The sequence below is a fragment of the Leucopleurus acutus genome, assembly GCF_964270905.1.
Source record: "Leucopleurus acutus genome assembly, chromosome: 5".
Taxonomy (NCBI): Eukaryota; Metazoa; Chordata; class Mammalia; order Artiodactyla; family Delphinidae; genus Leucopleurus; species Leucopleurus acutus.
Window position 1 is genome coordinate 5,932,263 of NC_139147.1, and position 21,827 is coordinate 5,954,089.

The 21,827-nt window shown below is 42.4% G+C and overlaps 1 protein-coding gene across 1 annotated transcript in view; it reads right to left on the bottom strand.

Moving 5' to 3' along the window:
* Positions 1-19,799, bottom strand: part of LOC309962183 (SH3 domain-binding glutamic acid-rich protein-like) — a gene marked incomplete at its 5' end in the record, with an annotated part of 63,938 nt that extends 44,139 nt beyond the window's left edge. The window contains 2 exons of the mRNA XM_082839821.1: positions 11,850-12,035; positions 19,755-19,799. Of these exons, the coding sequence (XP_082695947.1) occupies positions 11,850-12,035; positions 19,755-19,799 (231 nt within the window). The remainder of the gene's footprint in view (positions 1-11,849; positions 12,036-19,754) is intronic.
* Positions 19,800-21,827: the final 2,028 nt, after the last annotated feature.

Below are 21,827 nucleotides of genomic sequence, written 5' to 3' on the forward strand. Positions count from 1 at the left end.
TTAAGCAAATTTGGAAAGAACCAGAAAGTCCTCCTAACAATGAAAATGTGGATTAAAAAGCTAATTAGACCAAATCAGAAGAAAACAATTTAGCTAACTGGGAGATTCAACCAAAGACATTATCTGGAGAGGGGGGAAAAAGGATGAAAAATTTGGAAGAAATATTATTATAGGAAGACAGAATGAGAAGGTCTAACACACATCTTATAGGAGAAGCTAACAGAGACAATGGGGGAAAGCCATACTCAAACATATATGGCTAATAATCTTCTAGACTTGCTGAAGATACCAATCCTTAGACTCAGGAAGCCCAAAAATAATACTAAACTGGATAAATAAGAAGAACTCTAGAGAATTCCCTGGTGGTCCAGTGGTTAGGACTTGGCGCTTTCACTGCCATGTGGCAAAAAAAAAAAACAAAAAAAAACCCTCTAAATCTAGACACATCCTAGAGAAAGATTATAATGCAGCCCATGGAGGGAGGGGTAGAAGGGAGGGGAAAAGGAAAACGTTTCCCCTGCAAAGTATGGCATTAGATTGACAACTGGCTTCTCAATAGCAATGCAGAAGTCAGAAGAAAGTAAAATAATTTCAACATGCTTACAAAAAAATAACCCTCGACTCAGAATTCTAGACTTAGTGAAACTATTTTTCATACATGAGTGAAATAAAGACACTTGTCTGGAAAAATGTCTTTTTTAAACAAAAAAAATTTAGAGGATTTACCACCAACAGACCCTCACTTAAAGAAACTCTTATAGGACGCATTTAGGCAGAAGGAAAATGATTCCAGGTGGATTATCTAAGATGCAAGAAGAAATAATGAGCAAAGATATTAATAAATATGTGAGCAAATCTAAATCTAAACAAACCTTGACTATAAAAACAAGTAGAAATGTTGTGAGGTGGTATAATGGCCAACAAATTAAAATACTAAAATAACCAAACACATGTAAATAGGGAAAGAGTGATTAGGGTTAAAGTAAAGATACAATCTTACCTAATTTAAATTAAGTATGGTTGTTAAAATAACTAAAGTAACCACTAAGAGAACAGATAGCTTATATTAAGTAAATGGAGAAATATAATTAGGAAAAAAGACTTTAGTCAAAATAAAGTCAAGAAAAGATAAAAAAAAGAAAGAAACTGCAAAAGTTGGAAAAATAAAAAGTACATAACAAAATAATAGAAGTTATTCCAAATATATCCAAATCTCAATGCATGGGTCAAAAAAGAAATCATATTATGGACTACAAATGTTTTAGAAACAACAATGAAAATATTGCATATCAAAATACATGGAATGAGCTAAAGAAGTACACAGAGGGCAATTTATAGCCTTAAATACCTACATTAGAAAAGAAAAAAGCTTTAAAAGTAGTGAGTCAAGCATTAAAGTTGGGGGAAAAAAGAAACCAAAGAGTATGGAAGGAAAAAATAAAGATGAGCAGAGATTTAGCAAATAGGAAAAAAATTATAGATAGATAGAGATGTATATAGATAGAGATCAGTAAGAATCAATAAGACAAAAAAAATTGAAAAAAAAATTGAAAGTTGCTAAGAGACTAGATCATATAAGTTCTCATCACAAGGAAAAAATGGTAACTATATGAAGTGATAGATGTTAATGAAATTTATTGTGGTAATCATTTTGCAGTATATACATATACCAAATCATTGTGTTGCACACCTAAAACTAATATAATGTTATATGTCAATTACATCTCAATTTTTAAAAAAGAAATAAGGGTAAATTTTTTAATAATTATTTTAATTTTTTAAAATCACCAGTTATTTCATCCAATTGTTTCATCCACATTTATTAAAAAGTCCATTCTTTCCCCATCTATCTGCCATGCCAGCACTGTCTTAACCAGTTGTGTATTGTGTGGGACTCTATTTCTGGACATTAGGTCTACCTGTCTATTTATCCTTCAATATCACACTGTCTTCATGATCAGAGCTTTATAATGAGACTTGCTTATTTTCTGCTTCTTCTTGCTATTCTTAGACCTTTCCTTGTTCATTTTAGGTAAATTATCTTGCTTGGCTCTACAAAAATTCTTTCTGGGATTTTGATTGAAAAAGTATTGAATCTATAGATCAATTTGGGAAGAATTAGGATCTTTAAGATACTACCTTTTTATAGAGATGGTCAACCCAAGGATATGTTCTATAGCATCATTTATTTAAGTCTTCCGTAACATTTAAATTTTCTCCAGACATCTCTTGTTAGATTCTTTTGGAGGGACTTCACATTTTTTATGCTCTTCTTAATTATGTGTGTGTATATATATATATATATATAATGCTTGTCCTTTTTCCATCATAAGGAAAAGGCAAAAACTCAATAGAAAAATGTTCTAAATATATACAGAAGAGGACACACAAACATGAAGAGCTACGCAATCTCTTTACTAACAGCCACAGTTAAAGGATGCCACCTGTGGGGCCTACCCCGAGCTGCCACAGGGAGCCAGAGCAGATGGTTTAGAACATTTTTTAAATGGGAGAGGGGTTGAAATAGAGTTGATGGATTATTTTGTTAAGGAGGAAAATATTTTTAAATTGTCAGCCACTGTCACCATCTTTTTTCATAAAATTGAAAAATATATTTTACCAAAAAAAAAGTGGTAAAAATGTGCAACTCGCAAAGGTTCTACTCCACTTGACCCCAGTCCTGACTCCCAGGACCTAGAGGGAAGGTCAGATCAAGACAACAACAAAAACCTTCTTAGAGTGACTGGAAATGTGGGGGCGATCTCACCAGTGCTTCAAACATCCACAATTCTGTCTTCCCTCTCCTGGAATCACTGCCATCATTAGTTTCAAAGTGTGACCATCCCTCAGCTCAGCTTTAAAAAACTCTTTGTATTGTCTGTTAGAGCTAAACATACTGAGAGTGATGACCTAGGTCATGAAGGTGGAGCCCTCGTGAATGGAATTAGTGCCCTTTATGAGGAGATCCCCCAGAGCTCCCTCACCCCTTCCATCACGTGAGGACAAAGCAAGAAGGCACCAGCTGTGAAACAGGTGGCCCTTATCAGAACTCAACCACGCTGACACCTTGATCTTGGATTCCCCAGCCTCCAGAACTATGAGAAATAAATTTCTCTTGTTCATAAGCCACTAAGTCTGTGACATTTCGTTATAGCAGCTCAGACAGACTAAGACACACACAAGTGTCTACTCTGAAGCAATGAAAATGAATAAACTAGGAACAACAACAATCAACATGGTTGTATCTTTGAAATATGTTGGTGAAAGAAGCAACTCAAAGAATACAGATAGTATGAGTCCATTTATATAAAGCTCAAAAATAGGCAAAACAAAACAATGTATTCCTTGGATGTGTATACATGGGAGATGGGAGAAAAGGAAAGGAACGGTAAACCCAAAATTCACTACCCTGGCTCCCTCTTGTGCAAAAAGAGCTGGACATGATCAGGGAGAAGCATGCAGTGTGCTTTTAAATTTCTGGAGATATCACGCTACTCAAACCGATGGTGTGCACATGGTTGTTCATTTTTATTATCCCTCTTGAAACGACATATTTTTTATCATCTACGGCACATTTCATAATAAAATTTTAATAACATAAAATAGCTTGTTCAAGACTTGTGGTTGCCAGGGAGGAGGGGGTGGGGGAGGGAAGGACTGGGAGGTTGGGATTAGCAGATGCAAACGATTATACAGAGGATGGATAAACGACAAGGGCCTACTGTAGAGCACAGGGAACTAGATTCAATATCCCGTGATAAACTATAATGGAAAAGAATATGAAAAGAATATATATGTATAACTGAGTCACTTTGCTGTAGAGCAGAAATTAACACAACATTGTAAATAAGTTATACTTCAATAAACTTTTTTTTTTAAAGGCAAGGAGGGCTTCCCTGGTGATGCAGTGGTTGAGAGTCCGCCTGCCGATGCAGGGGACACGGGTTCATGCCCGGTCTGGGAAGATCCCACATGCCGCAGAGCGGCTGGGCCCGTGAGCCATGGCCGCTGAGCCTGCGTGTCCGGAGCCTGTGCTCCGCAACGGGAGAGGCTACAACAGTGAGAGGCCCGCGTACCGCAAAAAAAAAAAAAAAAAAAAAGGCAAGGAAAAATTGCCCATAATGGCAAAACAAAAAGTAACTTTTATTAACGTGTTGGTATATGTACTGTCAAAGTTATATATAAGATAGATATAATTTTATATATATATATATGGACTTCCCTGGTGGTGCAGTGGTTGAGAGTCTGCCTGTGAGCCATGGCCACTGAGCCTGCGCGTCCGGAGCCTGTGCTCCGCATGGGAGAGGCCACAACAGTGAGAGGCCCGCGTACCGCAAACAAACAAACAAACAAAAAGATATAATAAAATTGTGATCATACTGAAAAAGAAATTTTAATTAAAAAATAAAATAAAATACCCTGTTCAGTAACATCAGTGTGTTGAGAACGCCCTCCCCCTGCCCTAATTGGACGGGCATCCTGTCCTCCCTTGCAGTCCTGAGTCCCCACAGATACTTGCCTCTCAGCTGAATGGTCAAGGTCCCCTTTGGCTGCTGCGTCCAGGCCCAGGCAGGCACCCCAGCCCTCACCTAGGCAAAAATGCACAGACTCCGACTTGGTATCAACAGACAAGTTGGCTACTTCCTGTTAGTGTTTTTCTGCCAGGCGGGTGACCTGGCCTCCACTGTGCTGCTTCCCGGTGGTGTGCCCTTTCTATCAACAGTTGTCTGCCATGCCCTCACGATAACATCTTCATCTATTCTGCCCAGAGCAACAGGGGTTCAGGCTGGCAGGGACACGATGGTACTCAGAACTACCTGTGACATCCAGCCCTCTCACTGCCCTGGTGCAGAGAAAGCCACTGCTTGCCCTTGAGGTCCCCTCTCCCTGCTGCCGTCATCAGGTACGGCATATAGGTGACCATTCAAGGATCCAGAGTCCAGTGATTCAACTTAAATGGTAGCATTATTCTGACTGTCCACATTTCAATCGTGTGGAAAGACACATCGACCATCCAGATTTATGCCATTTTATTTTTTTAAAGCAGGTTTATCACTTTCTTTTTTTATTTAATTTTTATTTTATATTGGAATATAGTTGATTTACAATGTTGTGTTAGTTTCAGGTGTGCAGCAAAGTGATTCAGTTATATATACACATCTATCCATTCTTTTTCAGATTCTTTTCCCATATAGGTTATTATAGAATATTGAGTAGATTTATGCCATTTTAAACCTGACATATCCTTCATAACCTTTGAGTCTCCTTTCAAAATCAGAACCTACAATACAAATAGTCATTTTTACCTACTTTCTGAAAACAAAGTCCTTTGCCTCATTAATGAACTTTTGTTAAGAATATCCACAGACTGCAGAAAAGCAAATTTAGCAAAGTTGCTAGTAAGAAAAATGTCTAATACCTCTCTGAAGGCAGAACTGAAAAGAATTAAAAAGAGTTAAACATAAAATAATTTGTATGCTTACTCATTAGAGCCATACTTGTAATAGGAAAATACATCTTAAAAATAGAAGCCTTTTTTCTTACTTGGAAATTCTTTTCTTCTTCTTCTACAATTAAAATGAAAAGCATTGCTAGATCACAGCAAAACAGAATAAAAAATGCCTTTGAGGTTTTATTTTTATAGCAGAAAATAACTGCAGAACTTTTACCCTGGAAGTTAACATAGATTGAAAGAAAATGCTTCAATATTGTTTCTACCGTAACTTGACTTGATTGAAAAGCACAGCTAAAATAAGCAAAAGTAAGAGGTTTTAAATCCTACTTTCACTGGAAAAGTACTAGAAGAAAACATGAGATGATTCCTTTGATGATTTTAGAGTGCAGAACAATTTTCTAAACAAGACAGGAACCATTTTTTTAAAAAAGGTTAATAGATCTGTCTGCACAAAAAAATTTAAGTCCTGCATTCCAAAAAAATCACTTTAAAAAGTCAAGAGACAAATAAGAAACATGGGAAAATATTTGCAACATGGTAGTGACAGGGCTACTTTCCTTCAAAAGTAAAGACTCTTACAAACCAGTAAACGTTACCTGGAACCAAATAGAAAAATAGTAAGTCATAGAAAAAAACACAGAGAGCTTATAAACAGAGAAAAAGATGTTCAGCCTCACCCATTAAGACAGAAATCCAAGTCAAAGCAATGAGAACGCATTTTTCACGTAGATTGGCAAAGATCCAAAAGTGTGCATATAGAGTGCTGTCAAAGTCACAGGGAAACAGCCACACTCAAATTACATTTGAAAATGTAAATTGGTGCAACTACAGTCCAGGTTTAATATCTATTGAAGGGTGAGAAGCGTATATGGTGTAAGTCAGCACACCTTCTAGGAATTTATCCTATACATATACTCAGACTGAATACAAAGCACTGTACCCATAAAGAGGTTTCCTGCAGCATCGTTTATAGCTGAGAAAGACTGGAAACAACCTGAATGTTCCCCATTAGAGGACTGTGCCAATAAATTATGTCACATCCAATGGAATGTTGTGCAGCCATTAAAATAAACAGTATATGATCCAGCAATCCCATTCCTGGGCATATATCTGGAGAAACACATGGCTTGAAAAGATACATGCACCCCAATGTTCATTGCAGCACAGTTTACAGTAGCCAAGACATGGAAGCAACCTAAATGTCCACTGACAAATGAATAGATAAAGAAGATGTGGTACACATATACAATGGAATATTACTCAGCCATTAAAAAGAATGAAATAATGCCATTTGAAAAATGACAAATACTGAATCGATCAATCAATAAATAATAAAATTTAAAAATTTAAAATGATATAAATGAACTTATTTATAAACAGAAATAGACTCAAAGACATAAAAAACAAACTTATGGTTACCAAAGGGGACAGGGAGGAAGGGATTAAAAAAAAAAAAAAGAAATAGTGCCATTTGCAGCAACATGGATAGACCTGGAGATTATCATACTAAGTGAAGTAAGTCAGACAGAGAAAGACAAATATCATATGCTATCACTTATATTTGGAATCTTAAAAACTGATACAAATGAACTTATTGACAAAGTAGAAACAAACTCACAGCCCTAGAGAATGAACTTATGGTTACCAGGTGGGAAGGATAGGGGAGAGGGATAGATTGGGAGTTTGGGGTTGACATGTACACGCTGCTATATTTAAAACGGATAACCAGGGACTTCCCTGGGGGCTCAGGGGTTAAGAATCCACCTGCCAATGCAGGGGACAACGGTTCGAGCCCTGGTCCGGGAAGATCCCACATGTCGCGGAGCAACTAAGCCCGTGCGCCACAACTACTGAGCCTGCGCTCTAGAGCCCACGAGCCACAACTACTGAAGCCCGCGTGCCACAACTACTGAAGCCCACACGCCTAGAGCCCGCGCTCCACAACAAGAGAAGCCATCGCAATGAGAAGCCCACACACCGCAACCAAGAGTAGCCCCCGCTCGCCGCAACTAGAGAAAGCCCACAGCAATGAAGACCCAACGCAGCCAAAAAATTAATTAATTAAAAAAAAACAAAAACGGATAACCAACAGGGACCTACTGTATAGCACAGGGAACTCTGCTCAATATTCTGCAGTAACCTAAACGGGAAAAGAATTTGAAAAAGAATAGATACACGCATATGTATAACTGGATCACTTTGCTGTACACCTGAAACTAACACAACATTGTTAATCAACTGTACTCCAATATAAAATGAAACTTTTTAAAAAAAGAGTATGTGCAGCTATGCAATGATCTCTGAGATGTGGTTATTAAGTGAAAAGAACAAAGTGTATAGAGTACACCCCCTCTTTTAAGTGATATGCAATTGTTAATGCACATAGAAAATTCCTGGAAGGCCAAACAAGAAATTGCCAGCATTGGTTGGTCCAGAGCAGGACCGGCTACATAATTTGCAGGCCCCGGTGCAAAATAAAAACAATGCTTCCCTTGTTCAAAAATCATTGTGAATTTCAAGACAGCACCAGTAGAGCGTGAAACCAAGCTGAGAGCTCTCTTGAGCAGGGTCTGGTGTGACTTCCCAGATGGCAGATCCATGAAGCTGGCCCACCTGAGAGGAAGGAACTAGAGGGGGATGAAATGGGAGGGAGAAGAATCTTCACTGCAGGCAACTTTGGAAGCATTTTAATTTTTCCGTGTGCACATCTATCAATTTTTCAATTGTTAAAAAATTTTATGAAAAATAAAAATTGCTCATCACCACTACCTCCCCCGAAAAAACTTATTCTGCCTTTCTTTATCCAAGAAGAGTTGCAGTTCTTAAAAATTCAGCTCAGGGATTTCCCTGGTGGTGCACTGGTTAAGAATCTGCCTGCCAATGCAGGGGACACAGGTTAGAGTCTTGGTCCGGGAAGATTCCACATGCCACAGAGCAACTAAGCCCGTGCACCACAACTACCGAGCCTGCGCTCTAGAGCCCATGAGCCACAACTACTGAACCCTGCATGCCACAACTACTGAAGCCCCTGCGCCTAGAACCCGCGCTCCACAAGAGAAGCTACCGCAATGAGAAGCCCGCCCACCACAACCAAGAGTAGCCCTGGCTCACCACAACTAGAGAAAGCCCACGTGCGGCAACAGGGACCCAATGCAGCCAAAATTATAAATAAATAAACAAACAAACATAAGGTCAAATTCAAAAAACAAAAATTCAGGGCTTCCCTGGTGGCATAGTTGTTGAGAGTCCGCCTGCCGATGCAGGGGACACGGGATCATGCCCCGGTCCGGGAAGATCCCACATGCCACGGAGCAGCTAGGCCCGTGAGCCATGGCTGCTGAGCCTGTGCGTCCAGAGCCTGTGCTCTGCAACGTGAGAGGCCACACAGTGAGAGGCCCGTGTACCGCAAAAAAAAAAAAAAATTCAGCTCAGGGTTGAGGGATGTCTGGAGGCCAGGAGGTCTGGACTGGGCGGGGAGAGGAGTGTGGGGTGCAGGGGAGGGACTTTTCCTCACAGAGCAAGTGCTCTCTACACTCTGGGAAGCTCCAACTTCAATCCCAGGAGAGCTGGACTGGACCATATGTTCTACTAAATAACTGCTTGCCACATTAAGACTGTTTGAAGACACTCCCACATTCACAGGACTTTGAGCTAAGCCTCTGAGGAATCCTAACACAGCCATGTAAATTCACACAGCCTGTACTGTCCCCTATAAAGTCATGTCCACCCAGGACCTCAGACAGTGACCTCATTTGGAGATAAAGGTATTTACAGAGGTAGTTAGTTATGATGAGGCCGTGTTGTACTAGGATGGACCCTATTCCAATGAATTTTTGTCCTTATAAGAAGGCCATGTGGGGACTTCCCTGATGGCGCAGTGGTTAAGAATCCACCTGCCAGTGCAGGGGACACGGGTTTGAGCCCTGGTCTGGGAAGATCTCACATGCTGCAGAGCCACTAAGCCCCTGCGCCACAACTACTGAGCCTGCACTCTAGAACCTGTGAGCCACAACTACTGAACCCATGTGCCACAACTACTGAAACCCACACACCTAGAGCCTGTGCTCTGCAAGAAGAGAAGCCACCACAATGAGAAGCCCTGCCACAAAGAATAGCCCCCACTCGCTGCAACTTGAGAAAGCCCATGCACAGCAATGAAGACCCAACACAGCCAAAAATAAATTATTTATTTTAGAAAAAGAAGGCCATGTGAAGACACAAAGAGACCTGCAGGAAGACCATGTAAAGATAGAGGCAGAGATGGGCATAATATGTCAACAAGCCAAAGGCTGCCAGAGATTGTTGTCAGCCACCAGAAGCCAGGAGAAAGGCAGGGAACAGATTTTCCCTCAGAGCCTACAGAAGAAACCAACACTATTGACACCTTGATTTCAAACTTTGGCCTCCAGAACTGTGAGAGAATAAATTTTTGTTATTTTAAGACACTGTAATATCTCGGGCTGCCATAACAAAATACCATAGATTGGGTGGCTTAAATATCAGAAATGCATCCTGGGTGCAGCATAGTTGGGTTCTGCTCTCTTCCTGACTTACAGAGAGTTGCCTCTGGCTGTTTGTTCACATGGTGAAGAGAAACCGTTCTCTCTCTCTCTTCCTCTTCCTGTAAGGGCACTAATCCCATCATGGGGACCCCACCCTCAGCACCTCATCTAACCCTAATCACCTCCCAAAGGTCCCATCTCCAAACACCATCACATTGGGCATTAGGACTTCAACATACGAATTTGGGGGGGACACAAACACACAGTCCATAAGAACCATCAGGTTTGTGGTGTTTTGTTACATCAGCCCTAGGAAACTAATGCAAACCCCCAACAACGAAACAATTCATGATTCAAATAAAAGGCCCGAAAGCTTTTCTGTAAATGGGCAGATCATAAATATTTCTGGCTTTGTGGGTCATATGGTCTCTGTTGCAACTGCTCAACTCTGCCATCATGCAAAATTAGCTATAGGCACTAGGTAAGTGAATTAGTGCAGATGTGTCCAATAAAATTTTACCAAAACAGGCAGCTGCAGGCCTTGGCCCTCTGGCTATAGTTTGATGACACCTGCTTTAGGTGAGAAACGTAACAGTAAAGAGAAGCTAAGCTAAAGGACCAACAGTTTTGTGCAGCAAGAAGAGAAGACGTGAGTGAAGATTCCTACACCAGGCTCTAGCCTTCAGAAGTAGTCAGCTCTGGGACTTCCCTGATGGCACAGTGGTTAAGAATCCACCTGCCAATGCAGGGGACATGTGTTTGAGCCCTGGTCCAGGAAGATCCCACATGCCACGGAACAACTAAGCCCATGCACCACAACTACTGAGCCTGCCCTCTAGAGCCCGCGAGCCACAACTACTGAAGCCTGCGCACCTAGAGCCCGTGCTCTGCAACGAGAAGCCACCGCAATGAGATGCCCATGCACAGCAACTAAGAGTAGCCCCCGCTCACCACAACTAGAGAAAGCCCACGCGCAGCAATGAAGACCCAATGCAGCCAAAAATTAATTAATTAATTAGAAAAAAACGAAGTAGTCCGCTCTGGGCCATTGATTCCCTCTGCCTTCCAGAACCCTGATTGCTGCGTCTGAAAAACGGCCTAGAAGATTTAGAGGACCCCTAAGGTAACTCCAGTTTCATGCTCCAAAGCCCTTTGAGTTTTTAAATGTTTCCTTTCAACAATTTGATTTACTAAGCAGAATCTATAAACTCTGAGGAAAAAGTGATTTTATGGTAAAATGGACTACTAAATGTATAAAATAAAATTGTTATTATAATGAAATGTCCAGAACAGATTTTGTTTTTTGTGTTTGGGTGGTTTATGAACAACAGCTATTGATTTCTCAGAGTTCTGGAAGTCCAAGATCAAGGCAGCAGCAGATTCAGTGTCTGGTGAGCCCCCTTCTTGGTTGATAAATGGCCATCTTCTTGCTGTGTCCTCACAAGGAGGAAGGGTGTCCAGACCAGTTTTTAAACTGTTTAGATACACTTACACCAAACTCTACTTTTGCAAATTATTCTTTACAAAATTGAAAACATACCCAGTGTCCCTGTGGAAGCATGTATGTGTACCCTGCAAGGTTGACCAGAATTTCTTTCCAACTAAATGTGTATTTTGCTTGAACAAGTGACCTCGATTCTTCAAAACAAAATAAGGAAGCTAAAAGAATCCCAAGAACTTCTGAATCATTATTTTATTGTTTCCATCATTTTGTAAGTCTTAACTATTATTGATCCTTCACCATGGATCTACCATCCAGGTACTGAATGGTAGAAATAGATCATGACCTGAAAAATGTCAAAAAATTCAAATGCTGCCTCGAAATCGATCTGCTTTAAATGACTTCTGATAAACACACATGCAGAAGACTTTTCCAAAAAACCAAACCTCACCCCACAGTACTGCTCTTCGTTGAATATCTGTGGGGGCAGAGGAATCCCATTTTGAGGTTTCTTCTCTCCAGGAACGTTCTCTCTCATCCACCTCCGATTGTCTTCATCTCCAGCAATATCGAACTCCTTAAAATCAATTTTATTAGCTTCCAAAAAGCCCACTACTTCTTGCTGTTTCTTCCTAATCTGGTCAAGAGTAGAGAGATTACTATTAGACAGTTTGTAAAAAACCATTTTATTTATATTTACATAACTTAAGCCCTTCTTTCAAGTGTACCATACAACACAAATAATATCGCTAAATATTTAAACAAGGAAATCCATAAAATCATAGCTCTTCATTCCATAGGATCAACAGGGTCATCATTTAAATTCTGAAATCTTAATCTCATCAATGTTTAAATCATTGATGTATAATTGACGTAATAAAAATGGCAATGCTCTCATCATAGCTTTTATTTGAAGCCTTCAAAATACTTTTAATTCTCTGCTAAGCTTTAATGCCAAAAAATAAGTAAGAATTGTTTACAAAGAAAAAGATGATAGAGAGAAGGAAAAAAAGACAATTTACTATGAAACTCAAATACCAAGTATACCCACGTTAAAAGGCACTTTACTCACAGTTATGAAAATAGGAACAAGTCACATTGAACAAAAGCAGTTTTAGAAATAATACAGGAAACTGAAAAGCCCACATGGAGATTATTAGAAGAGAAAGAGAGAAAAAAAGCTAGAAAAGCTGGTGGATATTTCTCCCAGAATATTGATGAGAAATGCAGTAAAATAACCCTGTTCTCCTTTCGCACTCACACCCAGCTCTTCACCTGAGATCAGAGTGCCAGCCACACCTAACAGAGAACATCCTAGGGCCCTTTTCTCTACCCTTGGTTCATGTACAAGGACTGTATCTACCAAATGCCATTTCTTTGTGAATGTGGCCATCTTGAAGGCTTAGAACTCTTTCCCCAGAAACAATTACAGTTTTCTCGCTTCAAAGAATTCACTCCCAGAATGAATGATGCCCTCTTTTATTTTTTTTATAAATTTATCTATTTATTTATTTATTTTTGGCTGTGTTGGGTCTTCATTGCTGTGCACAGGCTTTCTCTAGTTGCAGTGAAGGGGGCTACTCTTCATTGCAGTGCACGGGCTTCTCATTGCAGTGGCTTCTCTTGTTGCAGAGCACAGGCTCTAGGCACATGGGCTCAGTAGTTGTGGCACGTGGGCTCAGTAGTTGTGGCTTGCGGGCTTTTGAGGGTAGGCTCAGTAGTTGTGGCACACGGGCTTAGTTGCTCCACAGCATGTGAGATCTTCCCGGACCAGGGCTCAAACCCGTGTCCCCTGCATTGGCAGGCGGATTCTTAATCACTCAGGCAGATTTACTTTTAATTAAATATTCAAAAGGCAATATCCTTTATTCTGTCCAAACCCCTGTCTTCCTTCCCCCTCAAATACCCTCCCGGGAGCCTCAGCCTGGCTGAGGTCCACTCCCTCACCAGCGTTATTTCCATCTCTATTAATCATGCCTCAGGACTTAACTGAATCACTGTGCTGTACACTTGAAACTAACACAACATTGTAAATTAACTATACTTCAATTTAAAAAAAGAATTTTAAAAGAAAATCATGCCTCAGGACCCGAGGTGGGTTGGAAAAGGATTTCATTTTGTTGCACAGTTTCTACACAGATGAACATTTCCCGAAGTCTTGACTTACGTTTCTTCTGCTGGAAAGTCAAAGAAAGATGGAGAAAACAGGAGAGGAAGATTTGTTTATTATGTAAAAATAGAACTACCATATGACCCAGCAATCCCACTACTGGGCATATACCCTGAGAAAACCATAAACTCTTCAAAAAGAGTCATATACCACAATGTTCATTGCAGCTCTATTTACAATAGGCAAGACATGGAAGCAACCTAAGTGCCCATCGACAGATGAATGGATAAAGAAGATGTGGCACATATATACAATGGAATATTACTCAGCCATAAAAAGAAACGAAGTTGAGTTATTTGTAGTGAGGTGGATGGACCTAGAGTCTGTCATACAGAGTAAAGTAAGTCAGAAAGAGAAAAACAAATACCAGATGCTAAGACATATATAGGGAATCTAAAAAAAAAAAAAAGAAAATGGTCATGAAGAACCTAGGGGCAAGACAGGAATAAAGACGCAGACCTACTAGAGAATGGACTTGAGGACACGGGGAGGGGGAAGGGTAAGCTGGGACGAAGTGAGAGAGTGGCAGGGACATATATACACTACCAAAGTTTGCGGTCCAACAAATGTTTAATTTATATGCATCAGTTAATTCAATTGCTAAATGTTTTCCTATAATATCTTTTTAGAATTAGAAATATAAAAATGGGGCAGCTCAGAGCTAACTGGGGTGCTTTGATAAACAGAATATATTCCAGAATTTCTATGCTACCAGTCTCTACAAAAGAAGTTTTCCTCTCTTTGACCATTTCATTGAAAGTAACAGTTACAGTGAATAAGTATTCTTAAATTTCAGGACTCCAGACACTTTTACTCCATACATTTTGCCTTATAAGATTGAGATTTGTGAAATTATTCCTCCTCTCATTATTATGTTTGCTTACCAAACGTAAGATAGATAGCTAGTGGGAAGCAGCCTCATAGCACAGGGAGATCAGCTCGGTGCTTTGTGACTACCTAGAGGGGTGGGATAGGGAGGGTGGGAGGGAGACGCCAGAGGGAAGAGATATGGGGACATATGTATACGTATAGCTGATTCACTTTATTATACAGCAGAAACTAACACAACATTGTAGAGCAATTATACTCCAATAAAGATGTAAAAAAAAAAAGAATCTGTTTATGATGATTTCTCTCAAGAAAAGCAATTACGTCTACAGGAAATTGACTGAGTGTTGGCTGCATGGTATTGTGCTACATTTTATTTCTCAGCACTGCCCCCAAATAAAGAAAAGGAAAATAAAATCTGCCCCTCCGGACTCTCCAAACACCAGCAGCTTAAACTCAGTCAAGAGCATGGCTCTCCTGGCTGTTTGGAGCTCTTGGCTTCTGCCTGGGTCTGGAGAAGTGTCTTAGGATGAACCCAGAGGAGGGAGAGGGGGAGCAGGGAGTGCACGAGCTCACCTGGCTGGCACGTGGCCTTTGCCCGCACTCTGATGCCCACGTGAGCAGGGCGCAACCCCCGGACCCCGCCCCCCCGTGGTCATTGTTCAAGGGTCCCTACTAGATGCCGCTCCCACCACAAAGTACAGCCTTTCTCCGTGTGGCCTCCTGAGCTGACCCTAGGGACACAGCATCAGTCCCCAAAGGTCACCCCCCCTTTATGGTTTCAAGGGTAGGGGTGTGCACAGCACCCCAGTAGCCCTCACCACAGATACACTCCCCCCTGCACCTCTCACCCACTCTCCCCTCTCCAGGGCGCCATGGCCATTGCTGGTCCCACAGGCTGCACTGTCCTTCTGGGCAGCCCCTCTGGAGGATCCAGGGTCCTTGGGGTGTGTGTCACTTGGAGGCTTTGGGACCTCAGTGGAGGCTGAGAGAGTTCTGTTTTCATATCCTGTTACATTGGGAATTCCCTGGCGAACCAGTGCTTAGGACCCCGTGCTTTCACTTCCTATCCTGTTATGTGGACTCACAAGAATGTGCCGTTCTCCTAGAGAACAGACCTGTGGTGGCCCAGGGGGAGGGGGTGGGGGAGGGGCGGACTGGGAGCTTGGGATCAGCAGACGCAAACTGTTACATAGAGAATGGATCAACAAAGTCCTCCTGTAGAGCACGGGGAACTATATTCAGTATCCTGTGATAAACCATCATGGAAAAGAATCTGAAAACTGAATCACTTTGCTGTACAGCAGAAATTAACACAACACTAAATCAACTATACCTCAATAAAACAATAAAAAAAAAATCCTTCTCTGTCCTGAAGTCACCAGCCACTGTTGGTGACTGTGCTGCATAAGAGTGATCTTTGGGTCTCTCGCTTGGCATGTTCCGTTTATTGTCTTGTACAGTGAGGAACCTTTCCGAACAAGCTCACCGTATTGTAGTAATAAGCACGGTGCATTTGAGTGAGAGGTGACCTGCATTTCCATCCTGGCCGGGAAGGTTGCTATCAGAGCACAAGTTCTGCCCGTCCATTGCCTCATCTGCAAAATGGATAGAACGCCGCCTTCATCCTGGGTGCTGGTGAGAATTAAGAAAGCGTGGAAAAGCATTTTGCACCACAAGTCGAGAAGCTGTGCAGTCGGGCACCCTGGCCTGACGCGTCCTGACTGCCATGCCAGGCAAGAATTCTGATCACCATTTTTTTCTTTCTTTTTTTTTTTTTTTGCGGTATGCGGGCCTCTCGCTGTTGTGGCCTCTCCCGCTGCGGAGCACAGACTCCGGACGCGCAGGCTCAGCGGCCACGGCTCACGGGCCCAGCCGCTCCGCGGCACGTGGGATCCTCCCGGACCGGGGCACGAACCCGCATCCCCTGCATCGGCAGGCGGACCCCCAACCACTGCGCTGCCAGGGAAGCCCCTGATCACCATTTTAAGATAACAAAGCTGAGGTGCCAGTGAATTAAAGAATTTTCCAAAGTTCACATCCACATCCATCTAATTCAAGAGCCATGTTTTTCCCTCTATATTTACAGTCAATCAAGACTGGAAAAAGGATTGCGAAATCCGGGGGCCACCATTAGGGTCTGTCCTTAAAGATGGTGGTCCAGGGGCTGTGCATCTTGAAAACAGGGAGGACCGTCCTCTCTCCCTTTGTCCCCCAACCCCTGTGGCGATGGCCTTCAGGAGGAGAGGAGGGTCATCCACGAAGGTACAACAACTTCCTCCCCTACTCCCAGGGTCTCTTCACCCAAATCTGTGTGTAAAGTGGTAAAACATGGAACCACGCTTTGGCATCAGCTGTTAAAATAGAGATGTGATATACAGCTGCATGCCTAAACCTCATCAAGAGATTACAATTGGCTTTTTCCTTTTTCATTTATTTCATTCATCCAACAGAAGTCATAATGCCCTCTTTGATGAGGTCACAGGCAAGAACCTGTTTTTAAAGTATACAGACTGAAGAAGTAAGTAGCAAAGACCAACTGCCACACAGCGTAAGTACTGGCAGCTGCTCTGGGGTCGTCCTGCAAAGAAGCTTCTGGGTGAGATTCCCCAGCCAGGAAAAATCATTAGCACTGACACCGTGGGAAAAATCAGTTCTCATTCTTTAGGATAAGACAGAAATTCTTCCATTTATGTGGCTTGAGACAGTTCTTCTGAAACATCGTCACAGATGCAGATCTTCTAATATTAACTAATAAATATAACTACAAAAATATTGATTAATATTAACTAACATTAACTAATAACCAATAGTTATAATAATTATAATACTAATGAACCATAGCTGATAACTATAACATTAACTAATAATAATAGGACTTCCCTGGTGGCACAGTGGTTAAGAGTCTGCCTCTCAATGCAGGGGACACAGGTTCGAGCCCTGGTCCAGGAAGATCCCACATGCGGCGGAGCAACTAGGCCCGTGCACCACAACTACTGAGCCTGTGCTCTAGAGCCCGTGGGCCACAACTACTGAAGCCCGTGCACCTAGAGCCGGTGCCCTGCAAAAAGAGAAGCCACCGCAATGGGAAGCCCGTGCACCGCAACGAAGAGACGTCCCCGCTCGCCACAACTAGAGAAAAGCCCGTGCGCAGCAACGAAGACCCAACGCAGCCATAAATAAATAAATAAATTTTAAAAAACTAATAATGATAATATTTATTAAGCACTTGACACCCTGCTGGGCACCCTTTGCTTATTTCCTAAGTCCTCATGACAACACTATGAGATGAGTACTATTCTTACCCTCATTTTACAGATAAGGAAACTGAGGCTTAGCAAGGGGCAATAACTTTCCCAAGGTCACACAGTCCCAAGTGGCACCAAAACATTTGCTTCCGGCAGCAGAATGAACTTGGATTTTCTAAGATCCTGGAATAAACAGTACCCCTCCAGATCCCCCCAGGTTAACTAAATCATGTTCCCAAACTTCAAGAATGTAGGACATCAGATAATCCTAAGAAATCCATCAGTTTTTTCACTGTCTCCTGAAGGATGCATGGGGCCACTCAGACCTGATCTATGGAACATGTAGAAGATTGGCAGGTTAGTGGTAAAATTTTCCAGCAATGAGTGTGTCAACAGCATATTTGAAGCCCACAAAAGCCATTTTCTACAAAAAAAAATTTTTTTAATCTAAACAATCCAAAAATGTGCTTTTTGTAGATCAACTAAAAGTTTCTGAGGTCATCAACAGCCACAAAAGATTTTGCAGTTTTGCATTTGGAATTGTTCCTCATCGTTTTCTGTTAAAAGATGTTCGAGAGATCACTAAAGAGTTGCCCACCAGTTGTGCTCAGAAGGAGTGACCAGGCTCTTTTCTCGTGTTTTCCTCTCGTCCTCTCTGGAAACCGCGTGAACTTTCAGGGCTGGAGGGGGCGAGGCGGGGCCAAGGCGAGGGCAACGCGGGTGGCAAGGCGGGGGCAACGCGGGTGGCAACGCGGGGGCAACGCGGGTGGCTGCCATTAGGACAGTTCCCTGGGCCAACCATTTGTCTAGGGTATCATCCCTGGCTGAGGGACCACTGAAACCCAAGATGCAACCCGAGAAGTTCCAGGAATCAGATATAAAAGGAAACAGCCCCTTTGCTGGTCTTCAACTCTCAGGATTAATAAAACTCTGTTTCTCTCCACAGTCTCCTAGATGATAAAATGCTGGTCGAAATGTCGGTCCCAGATAGACACTGCAGGTTCAAGCCTAAAATCAAAGCCTGAATCATTTCCAAGGATAAACGAGTCCCTCCCTTACTCCTATTTCTTAAGGCACAGAATGAAAGCTGGACTTAGAGAGATCGACGTGTGGTTCCCAGCCTGGTCCCAAGGAAATCAGACAAAGCAATGCTTTCGAGGTCGGCTTTTAGTACCTGTTTTTGGTCTGTCTGGATTCCTAGTGAATTTAAACCTTTAGCCTTAGAGATGTTTGTTCTTGTCACTGTGACATTATTATCCTCAAATAATAGCATTACACATGCTAACTTGACACTTTCATTAGGATTACATTGCATACACAAGTTATTACACCCAGGAGTCATTTTAGTAATCTGGCCCATCATACGCTCCAAATATTGTTACACAAAGTGTCATTTATTTGCAATTTTAAATTAGTCTGTCTTGCAGAAGGAATGGCAGAAACATTCCACCAAAAAAAAAAGCCTCCCATTCTATCATATATGAGACACAACATGACACAAATCACATGTTAAAAGTTCTAGTATCGGGAACTTCTCTGGTGGCGCAGTGGTTAGGAGTCTGCCTGCCGGTGCAGGGGACACGAGTTCGAGCCCTGGTCCGGGAAGATCCCACATGCCGTGGAGCAGCTAAGCCCATGCGCCACAACTACTGAGCCCGCGCTCTGGAGCCTGTGCGCCACAACTACTGAGCCCATGTGCTGCAACTACTGAAGCCCGCGCACCTAGAGCCCGTGCTCCTCAACAAGAGAAGCCACCGCAACGAGAAGCCCACGCACCGCAACGAAGAGTAGCCCCCGCTCGCCGCAACTAGACCCACGTGCAGAAACGAAGACCCAACGTGGCCATAAAAAAAAAAAAAAAAAAGTTCTAGTATCAAACACACCCACTGCCTTGAATCCCCTTCCACACACAGCTGTCCCAGATCACACACACTTCTTCAACACCATTCAAACCAAGGCAGAAAGCAAAGGGCTCACAGGCTTACTTACACACGCCCCAAAAAGACATGTAAAGCCAGCACTGGGCCATACCCCCTCCTTCTACTTCCAAGTCTGAGTTATTCAGAAAATAGGACAGGAAGAAAGCCCCCAAATTCCATCAGACACCTACCGCTATGGACCCAGATGATGTGGCAACAAACACTTTGATAACCATTTTGAGGGTTGCAAAGAGGACTCCCCCCAACACACCCCTGCGAGGGAACGCGGAGTCAGACAAATCCTGACAGTGACACAGACAAGTGCCAGGTGGGGAATGGCGAGGGGCCCAAGGCTGTCCGAGCTCACGCCTCTCAGCTCCACTGAAGCCCTGCCTCTCCCACGAGCGGCCCAGGCACCTCGGGCTCTCCCCGCCATTGGCCAGGGAATATTTGGGGATCTGTCAGGAAAACAGCTGATTGGTTGATATAAGCAGCCGCTGGACTCTTTCCCTAATCACTTTGAAAGCCCGACAACAGTCCCTAAAAGGCAAGGCTGCGCTCCGCACCAATCAGAGACCTGCGGGGAGATGCCTCGGGCAGCGGGAGGTGGAGCGCCGGGTAGCGGAGGAGGAGAGAAGAGGAGGGAGGCGCTCCCCAGAGCTGGAAAAGCCCGAACAACACCAGCTCGGTGCCGGAGGGGGACTTGTTTACAGGGTTTTTGGCAGGCACACAGCACGGGTCAGAACAGCCACAGAAGCCTTTACCTAAATAAAGAGCGGCTTCCTTACTTTAAAATTTTCTGGCAGATTCAAAAAAACTCAATGCCCTTCAACTGGAGTCAGCTTTAATTAATCTCCACTTTAATTCTGTGATGCATATGTCATGCTTTATTATATTTTGCTTCAGATAAATTTCACTGAGCAAGAAAACTCAAGGGAGCACAGTGGGTGAAATTTACTCAAGAAATTAAGTTTGTCATTAATACAAATGACAGGCCATCTGGATCAGCAATAAGGGTCTGTTACTAAAGAGTGTTTTTAAAGGGTGCATGATTTTTATTCTTACACCGCTCGGCAATGGCACCTAATGTACAAAGCGTGTATTTTAATCAGAGAAGGCGGCATGCTAATTAAACAATACTTAATAATTGTCACTATCATTTATGAACACTCACCTTTTACCACATTCAAGTCTACTCTGAGGAATACCTGGAAACTTAGTGAAACCTTCAAACACAATTCCTATGGATAGAATTAAAAAGTAAAAATAATCATTGTTTTGCATTGAAAAAAAAAATTCAATGAACTGTCATACAGTAGATTCCTTTAGGAGTGGCCTGTTCCCAGTTTTCCCCCTTTACCACCTGTTTCTCCTGAAGAACAGAGGCTGACAAGCTGAGGACCGTGTCAGGTTTCGCTGACATCCCCAACCCAGCAGGGAGGGCTGGCTTTCAAGCAAATTGCTTCCACTGTTTTAGAGACTTTGGGGGGAAGAAATGAATGATCTGTTTGTAACAGGCTCTCTCTCTGTGTCTTATTTGTATAGATAATTTGAATTGTATTAAACGTTAGAGACATTAAAAATCTACTAAGAAGCCCAAATGGTAGCCACTCCACTCTCCTGGTGGGTTTCAAAGTCAAGATCAAGGTCTTTAGGGGCAAAGGCAGGAGGGTATATTTAGTCTTCTTAAGATGGCTGAGTCTCTCTCTTAGTTTAAGTCCCTGACTGCTCATGAAGGTCGTGGCTGTAAGATCCTGGGACCGGGGAGGGATCTTTTGGGTTTTGACCTCCAGCCCCCTCACCAGAGCCCAGAAGGTCTGGAGGCCTGCTCCCCTTCCCCTCAGGTAGGTGCCCTCCACGAAAGGTCACCCTGACCCTAGAATATAGCTCAGCTTCATTTAGATCAGGATGAATGGTTGAGATGACCCCGCAACAATTTAACTTAGGGCATGCAAAGTTTACTCCCCAAATTAGGTGAAGATGACTCATGGTTCCCCAAATTTAAGTAACAAGCATTATAAATTTTATTTATTTTTTAACATCTTTATTGGAGTATAATTGCTTTGCAATGGTGTGTTAATTTCTGCTTTATATTTATTCACAAAGTGAATCAGCTATACATATACATATATCTCCCTATCCCCTCCCTCTTGCCTCTCCCTCCCACCCTCCCTATCCAACCCCTCTTGAGTGGTCACAAAGCACGGAGCTGATCTCCCCATGCCATGCAGCTGCTTCCCACTAGCTATCTATTTTACATTTGG